The 14,445-nt window shown below is 44.6% G+C and overlaps 2 protein-coding genes across 2 annotated transcripts in view; both read right to left on the bottom strand.

The window, feature by feature from the left end:
* Positions 1-4,657: 4,657 nt before the first annotated feature.
* tmem116 (transmembrane protein 116) lies at positions 4,658-13,888 on the bottom strand. Its single transcript, XM_028008119.1, has 11 exons — positions 13,099-13,888; positions 11,879-11,925; positions 10,643-10,703; positions 10,429-10,560; positions 8,310-8,414; positions 7,328-7,377; positions 7,169-7,252; positions 6,962-7,097; positions 6,078-6,222; positions 5,905-5,984; positions 4,658-5,120 (listed from the first exon to the last, which is right to left on the bottom strand). Exons 1-11 carry the CDS (start codon positions 13,171-13,173, stop codon positions 4,965-4,967), a joined length of 1,071 nt encoding a protein of 356 aa, XP_027863920.1. The 5' UTR covers positions 13,174-13,888; the 3' UTR covers positions 4,658-4,964.
* LOC114138560 (sodium bicarbonate cotransporter 3-like) overlaps positions 11,507-14,445 on the bottom strand; it is a 48,227-nt gene continuing 45,288 nt past the window's right edge. The window contains exon 26 of the transcript XR_003594233.1: positions 11,507-11,524. The gene's annotated coding sequence lies outside the window, so the exon portion shown is untranslated. The remainder of the gene's footprint in view (positions 11,525-14,445) is intronic.

Raw genomic sequence — 14,445 nt, 5'->3', positions numbered from 1 at the left:
TTGGAAAATAAAATTGTAGTTAGCATGCTAAATTAGGGTGACCATATGTTACTTTGGGAAAACCCGGACAACCTGCAGCGGGGGGGGGGCTGGACAGAAAGTCTAAAAGCGGGAAAACTCCATACATTTGCACTTTCGCATGTTGTTGGCGTACTGACAGCCATCTTCTGATTAAGAACAGGGCTGCCCGCACTGACGCGGCTCAGGGATGACGTCACACGCAGCGCCGTGCGCAGCGCCCTACGATGCACTGTAAGCTATGTAATGTGTTTGAGGCAGTTGACCAAAATCCCGGACGATTTTGAAATTTCCCCCGGACATCTTTTTAGGTCTGAAAAGTAGGACATGTCCGGGAAAAAGAGGACGTCTGGTCACCCTACATAAATATTTAGCTCGTAGCTAAAACAGTTTTAGTCACAAACTAGTTTTCAAACTAAAAAATTTGTTTGAACATGACATTAATAAATGAGTGAAGAACATGAAACTGAAAGATGAACCATTTTTCCTCTCATGGCTGAACGATCCAACAGGCTGCAGTTCGTTCCATAGAGGTGGTTCTGGTTCTGGAGAACCAGGTCGTGTTTTTCTGCCAGTTGGACTTTCAGCCTCTGCTGCTGTGATGAAATCTGCAGTGGAAAAGCCCAGCATGTGAGTGGGAGGAGGTTCTGGACTCCTTATAAGCTGGGCCGGACCTCCGGCCACAGACCCGTCCACCATGAAGTTCTGTAAAGTTCTGCTGTGTTCAGCCGCTCTGGTTCTGCTGGCCGGTTCTGTGGAGTCGTCGTCTGGAGGTGAGGCGCCTTCAGAGCCGCTCCGCCGTTTGCAGCCTGACTGACTGACTGTTTTCCCCCGACAGGATCCACTGGTCCCTTGAGCTACGACCTGTCCGGTTCCGACCTGACCAAACTCTACAACAAGCGGGTCCACCTGGCGGAGGCGATGCGGCGGCCGCTGGAAAACTTTCCTTTCAGACTTGGATACATCAGCCACTGTGGAGTTCGGTGAGAGAAACTGAAATCTGCTGATAAATGGAAACATTAGCAGAGAGGCTAGAGAACCGTCTGAACCGGGCCGAAACTCCAGAACTTATCAAAGTACCGCCAAAAGCATCAACATGTTCTCAACGTTCCACTGGTTATGGTTCTGCAGCAGCTCCAACCAGCCGCTTTTAGCTTTAAAGGAACTCAGTGTTTCGGCTGTTTTGCAGTTTTCTGAAAATTTGTTCCAGATCTGTGGAGAATAGAAGCTGAACGCTGCTTTGGTTCTGGTTCTAGATGCACAGCAGAACCAGAACCAGGAGCAGCAGATCTTTAATCCTGGAAAAGTTCTTCAGCTGATAGAACGTCTTTATGTGGCTCTGAAGGTCAGAGGTCATCCTGATTTCTAGTTTCCAGCTGGAAGAACTGAAGCTGACTCCAGATCTATAACTCCAGATCTATAAATCTAGAATCTAGATCCACAGCTTTAGATCTATATCTCTAGATCTATAACTTTAGAGCTATAAATGTAGAATCTATAAATCTAGAACCTACAACTACATCCATAACTCTAGATCTATAACTCTAGATCCATACATCTAGAACCTATAACTCTAGATATACAACTCTAGATCTATAAATCTAGAACCTACAACTCTAGATATACAACTCTAGATCTATAAATCTAGAACCTGTAACTCTAGATATAAAACTCTAGATCCATACATCTAGAACCTATAACTCTAGATATACAACTCTAGATCTATAAATTTAGAACCTACAACTCTAGATATACAACTCTAGATCTATAAATCTAGAACCTGTAACTCTAGATATAAAACTCTAGATCTATAACTCTAGATCGTTCCTCTTACCTTCAGTTTTGTTTCTGTTCAGGACGTTGTGACCCATCCACACATGTATCTGTCCTAACGTGGGTTCAAAGGTCAGCTGGTGACATTGTAATGTAGGGATGAGCATCATCTGTGTCGTCATGGTAACTGATCCTGAGAGCTCCTGGTTCCTCCTGGTCTGTTTCTCAGATCTGTCATTTAAACCCGGTTTGAGTCGTTGGATCCGGTTCTGATTTGTTCGGGTCAGAACTGATCCAAACAGCTGATCCGTTTTCTCTCTGGTGTCGTTTCAATGTTTCAGGAGTTAAAGGGCCGGTATCGAGTAAGTACCGCCATCTTGTGGTGAAGTTAGTCATAGCAATCAGAGGTAAATTAAACATTAAAGAGAATTTAGGCATTTTTACCATAAACCCAAACTCATGGTTCTGTTTGATCGCCAGTGTACTTCTCTGAGAAGGTCCTAGCGGATAGCTAGCAAACAAAATGGCGGCTGTGTAACCTTGAGAGGTGCTGTGGTTCCTCTGCAGAGTGACTCTGGCTGACGGATCTCGGTGGTTGATCCATAAAGGAGGCGGATACGGGATTTCCTCCCAGACGGTGGCGACCGACGCTGGACACATGAGCTCCAACTGGGAGGTGAGCAGCAAACACACCAAACATCTGAGGTACAACAGCGCCACCAAGTGTTCGGTGGTGGCTAAAGACCACACACCGTCAACAAGCAGCAGGACTGGTAAACGCTGTTTAGACTGGTTGGGTTTCTGGGATCCAACTGTTAACTGACGTTGAGGTCGGAGCTTCTGGAAGAACGTTCTAGAAGCCTGACTTTCCCCAGTCCAGAACCAGTTTGGACTGGTTTTTGAGACCAGTGACTGTGGACAAGCTGCATGTTTCTGCATGAGCGCTGCTCACCGTGGCAGGACAGGAGATCCAATCGAGTCACAGATTTTTCTCAAGTGATACTTAACTGGAAAAATTAACTGTAAACCATTAATGAATCAATGTTTAACCAACACCGAGGCGATTTCTGAGCCGAGCGGGAACTTGGTAACGTAGGCCCAGATAAGTTAGTGTTAGCTAGAAAGAGAAAAGCTTTCTTTGAACCAACGCTGCCTTCTTTCCGCTCACTTTGAGTCCTCTGCCTTCAACCATCGTTTAAGTTTGTCCTCACTGAGCTTCTGTATCGGAGAATCTTGAAAGGAAGCTCCAGAGACGTCCTCATGGCGCCATGCTGTTGGTGCTTCGTTTGTCCGAACATCTGGGTAACCATGACGTCATTAATTGATGGACCCGCTTCCTGTCTGCAGGTCATCAAGTCCAAGAACTTCAGGGGAACCAAAACGGTGTCGGACCTGGTTGGAGCCGGAGGCCCGAACTACCGGCTGTTCGGGGATAACTGCCACAATGCCTGTACCAACATCATGAATCAGTGAATTTTCATCATTTCTCATAATAAAACTGAAGCCTGAACGTGTTGTGTCATTTTTATTCCACTAGAGGGCGCAAAGCAGCAGAAATTGATTGGCTCAGAACCAAAACATGTTCCGGTTCTAAACACCTTATGTTCTGGAAAATACTTAGTACCTGGTCCAAGAGGGGCCAACTGGGGCTAACTGGGGCCTGTGACTCCAGCTACAGTCATGTTTCCATCCTCTGACTCAACTTTCAACTGAAATTCACTTTAAAAACAAATATTTTGTTTTTGTTGAATTTTCTCTGATCCACACAAACCTGAGCTCAGAAGTATTCATACCCCTGTAAGATTTAGATTTAAATTATTTTCAATCAACCGAGAATTTTCTCAAAATAAAACAGTTAGAAAATAAATATATCAGACCAACAAACCGCATCTTGAAAAGAATTTCCAGCAGAATGTGACACGCAGAGTGTCCAGCAGGGGGCGCCGCAGAGCTCTGCTGGTCCGCAGCCAGACCCGAGAGGGCCAGGTGTGTCTCACCTGTCCGGCAGGTAGAGGGAAGGAACTCTGGTTCCGGTCGGCCCGGTCCAGACGAACAGAACCAACAGAGATGGTTGAGAAGCTGCAGGCTGCGGGTCTCTGAGGTTCGTTTCATGATTTAGGTCAAAATGTCTGAATTTTGCTTCAGGATGGTGAGCAGAGGAAGTGAAGAGCCGCTGCTCTCTGATGGAAACAGGCTGGGGAGGGGCAGCCGGCTCTGAGCATGAACACGTTTTCAGTTTAATTTACGATATCTATAAAGTTTCAGTTTTCAGATATTATCTGTCTTCGACGTTTATGCAACAATAAGCATCTGAACTGCATCTGATTTTTTCATCTTTAACCAACGACCGACCAGTTTGACGTTTTACAGTTCATTTGATTTTTTTAATCTGTTTCCATCAATAATTTTTATTAGTTCTGAAACATAAAAATGACAAGATGTAAAGAAAAGGTGAAAAATAAATGCAACAATTAACAAGTCCAAACTTTTCTTCAAATTACAAAAATAAAGTGATAATTTCATAATGAGAGAATAAAGATAAATAAAATAAAATAATACAAGAAAGCCGGAACAGTAAAATAAAATGAGTCATAAAAACACAAGAATGAAATTGTAATACAAGTTGAAAGAGTGAAAATAAAATCAGAATAAATTTTATATTTAGTAGATTGTTGGGATTTTTACATTTTCAAATAGTTTGATTTTTTTCCAGTTCACATTTTTTTCTTGTGTTGCATCAATAATTTATTTAAAACTTAATAATTGTCATTTTTATTTATTCTGCCAACTTCCAGAAAGAAAATCTGCAAAATAAATGAAACAATTAAAAATGTAAATTTAAAGCAGTTTGTAAAAACCTTTCAGGTGATTTCTGGTCACTGAAGCAACTTTATTAGCTTAAAAACTACAAAATAAAAGCATTTCAGCCCAAACTGATGATTTCACTTCCTGAGGTCAGAGGTCGCTGACAGAGCTCGACTGAGCAACCATTCTCAACCCCCTTCGCTCTTCCTCTTCCTCTTTCCTCGCCTCGGTGGTTCAGGACCAGAGGTGGAAGATGCAGCCGCGGAGTTTTTCCTCCGGTGGAAAGCGAAAGTTAACGCCTCGAGCCTCTGTGGCAGAAAGCAGCAGAAAAGCCCCCACCCCCACCCGCTGCTGAGCCGCTCGCCCCCTCAGGTGAGATAGTTCCTGGTCTGCTGGGAGCGCAGCAGCGGCGTCTGCGTGTCCACGTCTCTGCAGAAGAAGGACAGGCCGGCGCGGCGGAGGTGCAGGCGCGTCCAGCCGTACACCAGACAGTTGAGGAAACCCTGAGAGGCCGAAGTGAAGGCCTGGAAAATACACACCGTCACTTTAAGAACAGAAACGGGAACAAAAATAACACAAAGTGACCTTAAAGAGGCAGCATCAGGTGTTTTCACTTTCTGACTATGTCACCTTCAGCTGCTATAAAAATTACTTCTTGAAATTGGATCTCTGTCCCTTTAAGAAGCTCCAGCTGACAACGTTCAGTTTTCTGTTCCAATCATTATTTACAGTGCAGATGAGCAACATTTCTTTGTTTTTTGAACTTTTCTTCCTGAACCAAACATCTGGATTTTACCAACAATTCATTTAAACTTTGCAGTTTTATGTTTTTCAAGCAACTGTTACCTTCAGTTGTCATAGAAATGTTATTAAATATGACTTAAAGGAAAACTGACTTCCTGATTTAGCGCCTTGAATTTGGGCCTCTGTCCCTTTAAGAAGCTCCGCCTCCAGGAAGTCATCCAACATGGCTCCTCTATTAACCCTTTAATGTTTTTACCAGCGTTGCTCCTATAAGGAGCTCAGCAGCTGTTTGCTAATTGCTGCTGGCTAGTCTGAAGGAGCTGAGTGGGGGAGGAGCTGCGCCTCAGAGGCGGGGTTAGGCCCACCCAGCTGAATGGTTGCCATGGAGATCAGAGGACTAACTGTATGTTTCTGATGAGCAATAAATATAACATGATGGAAAATCTGAAACTGGCCCTTTAAAAATCACAAAACATCCCTGGATTAAAAAGTGAAGCCTGATCAGTCGGAGCTCCAGGTATCGGCCCGGAGCGACCCGATCGGCGCAGAGCGCGGCGCACTGACCTCAGATATGTAGAGGCAGACGCCCGCCACACCGTGACCTGTCGACGGCTTCGCCACCCGCAGGACCGCCAGCGCCACGGCTGAAACAGAACGCACAGAGTGAATGAGGCGCCGTCGCCCCTAGCAACCACCACACCGAGCGGCGAGTGTCACGGGTCAGAACCGGAACACACCTGGACCCCAGCAGAACACGAACACCAGTGGGTACAGCAGCATCCGCAGGTCCATCACCCGGAACAAGGCCCACTGCTCGTTGCCTAGGTAACCGCTGGAAGTCACCGCCCGCCGGTAGACGCACCGCGCCTTGACTACCAGAACCTGGAACCGGAACCAGAACCGGCCTTTATCGTCATCGTACAGAAGCACAATGAAACTCGTTTCAGTACAGCCAATCCAAAACAAACATCATAAGACCTGAGTGGACGGGTCAGGAACCGGGTCAGAGGTCAGTTCCTTTCATTAATGAAGCCTTGAAACCCGATCCTGTCCCTGGAGACAGGATTTTACCCCTCTACGCCCAGGATTTACCCCTCTACACCCAGGATTTACCCCTCTACGCCCAGGATTTACCCCTCTACGCCCAGGATTTTACCCCTCTACGCCCAGGATTTTACCCCTCTACGCTCAGGATTTTACCCCTCTACGCTCAGGATTTTACCCCTCTACGCTCAGGATTTTACCCCTCTACGCTCAGGATTTTACCCCTCTACGCTCAGGATTTTACCCCTCTACGCCCAGGATTTACCCCTCTACGCCCAGGATTTACCCCTCTACGCCCAGGAGTTTACCCCTCTACGCCCAGGAGTTTACCCCTCTACGCCCAGGAGTTTACCCCTCTACGCCCAGGAGTTTACCCCTGTACACCCAGGATTTTACCCCTCTACACCCAGGATTTTACCCCTCTACACTCAGGATTTACCCCTCTACACCTAGGATTTACCCCTCTACACTCAGGATTTACCCCTCTACACTCAGGATTTACCCCTCTACACTCAGGATTTACCCCTCTACACTCAGGATTTACCCCTCTACACCCAGGATTTACCCCTCAGCTCACCGTGATGCCCAGCAGGGTGAGGAGGAAGCTGCTGAGGAAGACTCCGATCTGGTAGGTGTGCAGGAAGCTGCAGCTGCGGCTGAGCTGCTGCCGACCCGGCAGCAGGAACAGCGCTCCGGTGTGCATCAGCAGGCACCTGCTCCACAAGCACAACGTCAGTCCAAACAGCGGCGCCGCCGTGCTAACCTGTCTCAGGTGAGGCCTCACCTGTACGGCTCACTGAAGTTGACCTGGCAGTGGCCGAGGTTCCCTTGAACGAAGACCGGGACCATGAGCAGCGCCGGAACCAGACTGAAACGGGAGAAACGGGTCAGCGGGCTGAGAACGGTCCCGGTTCACCTGTTGCTGCTCTCAGCCTGCACTCACCTTGACAACACTGCAATCATTTTAGCTTTCAGCGACACCGTGTTGGAAAACTGAGGAAAGAAAAGATGCCAAGAATCAGAACCTGATCCAGGAACCAACAGATGTTTAACGGTCGGCTGGTTTTACAGCAAAATATGGAGATAAACATTTTAAAGACTGTTTGCTTCTTTAATAATAATTCTTCTTAGGAAGATTTTAGCTTTAGATTTTCTCTTCCTAAAGGCTAAACCAAGCTAAGTTGAAACATTTACAACCTTTTCTTTTAATATTATTTAAGAAACAGAAAGACAACTTAACATAAAGCTACTCTATGTCAATATGAATGAGTTGAACAGAGCAAAGCCAACATAATGTTTAGATAAAACGTGTTAAATTAAACTGTTATGATATTTCCAGCATCTCACAGTTACAACTTCAAATTATGACGTCCTGTTGGACTCTCATTTTTTCTTTCATGGCAGAAATGGCCTTCCATAGAAAGCAGATAGTAATGATGTCACTTCAAACAGAAGAAGATGGAAAACAGTTTAAGATTTACAGAAACAATAAAATAAAAGTTTTGTTGAATCTGATTAAAGCTTCTGGGTTCAGCTGCTTAATGGATGTTTAATGATGGTTCTGTGGAGCTACCATTCAACATGGCTACCGTTCAACATGGCTACCGTTCAACATGGCTACCGCTCCACATGGCTACCGTTCAACATGGCTACCGTTCAACATGGCTACCGTTCAACATGGCTACCGTTCCACATGGCTACCGTTCCACATGGCTACCGCTCCACATGGCTACCGTTCCACATGGCTACCGCTCCACATGGCTACCGTTCAACATGGCTACCGCTCCACATGGCTACCGCTCAACATGTCTACCGCTCAACATGTCTACCGTTCAACATGGCTACTGCTCCACATGGCTACCGCTCAACTTGTCTACAGTTCAACATGGCTACCGTTCAACATGGCTACCGCTCCACATGGCTACCTGTACGGAGTAGCCACTCAAGCAGCTGTTGAACTTCTCTCTGGTCAGCGTGTAAAGGTTCCACACGTAGTTCAGCGTGAAGAAGAAGGACGCCATGTACAGAATCTGAAACAGAACAAAACGGTCAGTCTGGTTCTGACAATATCGGGTTAAACCAGCAGCTCAAACAGACAATAATGTAGGTCAGGCGTGTTTTTGTGTCCTGGTTCTGCTGCTCCATTTCCTCCTCAGTGACCCAGTTCAGGATGAGTTCTGGTTGTTTGAGCCAAACGGGCCGGATCAGATCAGAACTTTCCCACCTGCTTCCTGTCCTAAAGGTCCAGTTCAGGTTCTGTTGTCCTGCTTGCTTTCTAACTTGGAAATGCATCACGTGATGTGAAAATGACGTCATGGCTTTGAAAGAGCTCTGGGTTTCACATCAGCATCCAGACCCAAACCGCGAAATACCGGAGCGGAAAGAGGAACCGCCGGTCCCAGACTCAGATCAAACCCGGTTTTACCAACAAGCAACAAATCAGGACAAAATGGAGGAAGAAGCCAACAAATAAAGGCCAAATGGACTCAGCATGACAGCTTCTTATAACAGGACCGAGTCGAAACGACCTACATACTACACGCAAAACATAACTGTATTTATATATTTAAAGTGATAAGCTTTTGTCTTCTTACTTGGTCCGTCTCCCGTACTTATTTTTATTCCCTTTTTAAGTTTAAGAGAAAAACCGAGGGTTAGAAATGGGAGAAAACTCCTTATCTAGCTAGCTTTGCTGCGCTTAGCGCCGTTGTTCACGCATGCGCAGTGATCTGTTAGACTTCTTCTTCTTTGTTATAATGACGGTTGGCAAACAAGTAAAGGGAACGTTACCGCCACCAACTGGTAAGGCCAACCAGTACATCATCAAGTGACAGATACTTTATTTTTAAATGACGGACTGACGTGTTTTTCATGTCATGTGATTTACCCACGCTGCCTTTGTGACTGACTATTGACCTCACAGGATTTAACTGCTGGGTTTGAGCCAGATGTAAAACTCAAACCTGCTGCTGCTGGGGTGGGAAAACCCCCAGACAGCAGCTTCCAGTTCAGCTCCTGGTGTCAAAAATAAAACCTGAAAACAGAAGACACTAAACTTTACTTTCAGAGGAACTTTTTAAAGCTAAAAGCATCTAAACCAGCCTGAATCTGAATCCTGAATCCAGCCTGAACAAACTGAATCTGAATCAATTTTATTCACTTTAAACTTTATTTTTACACCTGGTTGAACTGATCATTTCTCATCCTGCTACTTTCTCCTACTACTCTCCTATTTGCATTATTTGCTGACATTTCAACTTAGGGATGAGAATCTGTCGTACCATTTATAATTTATTTTGTTATAAATTATCAATTTTGATCTACTGTTAGGATAAATTTCAGTTACTGATGATAAATAATAAATAAATGTTATTTTTACAGTTTTTTCACTGTTTGTTCCATGAGGGCATCAATAAATTTCATCTTAGTTTTAGTTTTATGTAAGTGGAGTCTTGAAGGATCCTGTTTCATATGGAAATGTTTTTCCAAGAACAATATTTGTGTTTTTGGTTCACTTACCTAAAAAATAAGTAATATAGTTTTGTTTTTTTCTCTTAATCTTTATCATTATCACAATAATAGCAAAAAATAATAGCCTTAATTTAACATCACGATTTCTCAGTTTGTTTTCTCTCCATGTTGTGAATAATAAAATGAATAAAGAAATAAACTGAATTCAATTGGTTTTAAAATTGTCTGGTTCCTTTGCACGTTTCCATGTTTTATTCACAGATGAAGTTTTCTCCTCGTCTTCCATTGGAACCAAACAGAATTGAATCGGCTGAAAGTTTCCGTGTCGGTGTTTGTGTCCCAGGATGAGCCGGGTGTTTCTGCAGAAACACCCGGCGGGGCTCATCCTGTGCTTCTGATGCTGTTCGTGTCCAGGCTGCGGTTTCTCTCCGCCATTTGAGGAAGCTGAGATTTTCTAACAGTGAAGGCTTTGAGGAGGAAAAAGGAGCCACTTCCTGATAAAACTCATAGAAATCCCTCAAACTTCCCCAGAAATCCCGTCAGAGTCCCACAGAGCGGCGGCGCGGCCGTTACCTGCTCCACGGTGTGCAGGTTGTAGCAGAGCGCGCTCAGGTGGTCGCAGCGCTGAGAGTAGAGGACGGCGCCGATCAGCCAGCAGGTGGCGAGCAGCAGGTCGGCCACGCTCAGCTGGAACAGAGGCTGCAGCTGCAAACAGGACAGCAGAGGTCAGACACATGACCTCTGACCCCTGAGGCACAGCCGGACGCGCCTGTACGAAGGGACTGACCTCGGGCGTCTGACCGAGTCTGGGAATAATCAGGGAGATGATGGAGCCGGAACCAACAATGCTGCAAATATTCAGAGAACACGTTTAAAAGTGACTGAATTATTATCAGAGCATTAAAACATATTTTAATATTTCTCAACCAGGCTGGAACACAGGGTTAGGGTTTAGTATTGGACCCTAACCCTAACGGTACAGGCGCTGCTGAATCATTTTGGCCAAATTACCTAATAAATAGCTAATAAAGTTGTAAAATGGAAATGTCATTTAAAAGGCCAGTTGTAGGTTTTCCTGTTTTCATGCGTAAAATGTACAAAAACTGAAATAAATGTCTAAGAAATTAGCAAAGATCTTAAGATTCTTTTCAAATATTTTCTAAGGTAAAAACAAGCAAAGTTCAGATAAACGGAGATAAATTAAATGAAACTAAGATAAACTAAACTAACGTAGCTTTCTGCATGGAGGAACTTTGTCTTTTTTGTCAGTAGGTTACACATTTTGTGCTTTTTTAAGTTAATTTACTATAAACTTTCAATCTTTAAATAAAATATACAAAATATAAAACAAAAATAAAGTTTTATTTAAAAATATTTTAAAGACCTTTGCTTCTCATCTACTTCTGCACTAAGGCGGCATTTCATCTAAACTGTGTTCATCGCCATGGAAACGTCACCTTGGCCCAAAACCAGAACCAGATCAAAAAGTCCATCCATCCATCCATTGTCTGTTCACCCTTGTCCCTAATGGGGTCGGGAGGGTTGCTGGTGTCCATCTCCAGCTACGTTCCGGGCGAGAGGCGGGGTTCACCCTGGACAGGTCGCCAGTCTGTCGCAGGGCAACACAGAGACACACAGGACAAACAACCATGCACACACACACTCACACCTAGGGAGAATTTAGAGAAACCAATTGACCTGACAGTCATGTTTTTGGACTGTGGGAGGAAGCCGGAGTACCCGGAGAGAACCCACGCACGCACAGGGAGAACATGCAAACTCCATGCAGAAAGACCCCGGCCGGGAATCGAACCCAGGACCTTCTTGCTGCAAGGCAACAGTGCTACCAACTGCGCCACTGTGCAGCCCCAGATCAAAAAGTCCAGAACTAAAATTAGCTGGGGTTTTTAAAACAATATTTTCCTCAGTTTTAGCCTAAAGTCTCTTCCTTCCTGAAATGTTTTTAATGCAGAAACAAATAAAAGTCATTTAAAACTGAACAGAGAACGAAGCCGGAACCAACCTGAACGAGGCCATGACGAGCTGGACCCACCGGACGGCTTCGTACACCTGCAGGGGAAAACAACACAATCAACCCGCCGCTGCAACCCGACCAGAACCGAGCAGAACCGAGGCTGACACGAAGCTTCTCTTCACCTCCCAAACCGTTCATCTCACACGAATATTAACATAAACTAAATATAACGCTGGCAAAGTAAATAAATTTAATGATCAAAATATTTAAATAGAGCTAAATAAATAAATATTACGTGAGATAAACTTTTAGTTACATATTTAATTCGATAATTAAACTACAGCTAGCTTGCTAACTAAATATTTAGCTAGCTCACAAACTAGTTTCATCACTAGCTTTATATTTAAGATGCTAATTATTTAGTTAGCTTATCAATAATTTGATCACTAACTAAATATTCAGTTTGCCAACTAAAGTTAAATATTTACTTAGCTAGCTGTATGTTTACTTTCACACTAAATATGCAGATAGCAAATTAAATATATAAATTTGCTATTAAATTTAGCTCCTTTGCTAATTTTAGGATTTTGTTTTTGAGCAAAAATATTTAGTAACATTTCTAAATGAAGGAATAACAGTGAAAATATGACTGAAGAATGAACTATAATTTTTTCCTGTGACAAGTTTAATCATCCAAATGACTGCTGTTCATTTCTGACTATAACTTTACAAACGGCAGCACATACAGCTTCATTCTATGTCAGAGATCCAAGTTACTAAATCCAGTTTCTGGATCCACCAGGAAACTGAAGTTTCTGAGGAAAATCTGCTGGCGGTGCAGTGGTTCAGCGGTCCCGGTTCGATTCCCTGGGACTCCTGATAACTTGATCAGGATTCAGAGCCTGTCAGTCTGCGCGGAGGGAATAATGACCCACACGCCCCACAGCGTTAAAACTATTAAAATAAACGAAAAGAAATAAAGAACCAGGAACATTTCATTACATGTTTATTGGGTTTCGATACAAATGATAGAAAGATATGAAAAAAATCAACAATTTAAGAAAATAAAATGACTGAATTTTCAAGTTAAACTTTTATGTTCCAATAATCAAATGGAAAAACTTCCTTTTTCCAGATGCAACTAAAATAATGAGCGTTTTTGCTCCTTTTTCAGATTATTTCGCAGCTTTTAGAGCAGAAGTGATTGAATGAGGGAGTGAAAACGGACCGATAAGATGAAATCTCCTGATTAAATCAGCCGAACTCACCTGGGTCCAGTCCACGGCCGCCGTGGTGTTGGCCTCCGGGCTGCGGGGCAGGTTCAGCGTCAGCTGGGGGAACATGCTGGCAGGATGGGGTCTCTGGAGGAGCAGAACCAGGAACTGGAGCGAGGGGTTCAGCCGCAGGTTTTATCCTGCGGGGGGCGGGGCTTGGCCGCATTAACTCCGCCCACCTGGCGGAGCTGCAGGTTGGTCTCCGGTGTCAGGAGGTAGAGACTGGTTTTCTTATCAGCTCTCTGATTGGATCAGAGCCGTGCTTCAGCTCCCATCAGGAGGTTCTGACCTCTTCTGGAAACAAACCCGAACCACAGAGTTACTGTGAAAACGGATCATTTAATGAACCGAAACATCTCTGCTGGCGCCCCCTGCTGGAGGAAATTCCGACCAACTTCTGCCCTCATCAGTTCCTGTTTCCATCTCTTCTCAGTGAGTCTGAATTCAGCCTGGTGATGGCTTCCACTGGAGTCCTTCCATATTGTTGTTGTTTTTCTAATATTCATCACATTGGGGTTTAAAAATGAGTTTCTAGTCAAAGAACAGAAACTAGTGAAGCTTGGTGAGAAACTAAACGTTTCAGAGACTTTAGCTGCTTTTCTGCCTGGAGGTTAACTATGGATAGTTATGGAAGATCCAAACGTTACCAGATCTGAAATCAGCCGCCATCTGACGTCATTTACATTAATAATGATTTAGGATGTCTTTCCCTCTTGATGGTCCGGTCGACCCGGTCCTACTGGAACATCTGCTCCACCTCCAGCTGTTGTGGTTCTGAGTCAAACCAACCTGTTCCCCTCCTGGCCTGTGGGGGCGCTGCACCAAGAACCACTGAAGGAAACCACACAAAAACCTGTGAAGACACTGAGAGCAACTTCCTTCCTCACCAGATGGAAACAAGATGGAGGCGTCAGATTTTAGAGCTGGAGGATTTCTCTTTAGTCTTTGGCTAAAGACCAGGAGCCATTTCTGCTGCTAGCGCTAAGCTAGCATGTTAGCTTTGGCTGTATTTACCCAGAATGCCCTGCGCTGTAGTCCACTTCCTGCTTTTGGAGCGGTCTGCGGCCCGCTTGGCGTTCAGATATGAAACTGAATCAGAGTTCACTTCAACCAAACCCAGACGGAGGTTTGGAGGACCAGAGGTCAGAGGTCAGAGAGCGTTCACACCTCACCAACCCAACCGGACTTTGAGTAGACAAACGGACTGGAGTTGGATCAAAGCGAATGATGCAGCCTTAGGGAACCAGATTTGGGTCCAACTGGGAGAAAAGTTTCCACCTTCAGGAACCTGGAAATAGAGAATGTAGCACTGCGCCACCTGGTGGACGCCTCAGCACAACA

This window comes from Xiphophorus couchianus, chromosome 3, assembly GCF_001444195.1.
Source record: "Xiphophorus couchianus chromosome 3, X_couchianus-1.0, whole genome shotgun sequence".
Classification (NCBI taxonomy): domain Eukaryota; kingdom Metazoa; phylum Chordata; class Actinopteri; order Cyprinodontiformes; family Poeciliidae; genus Xiphophorus; species Xiphophorus couchianus.
Note: the sequence above shows the minus strand (reverse complement) of the source record. Positions and strands in the feature narration are given on the sequence as shown.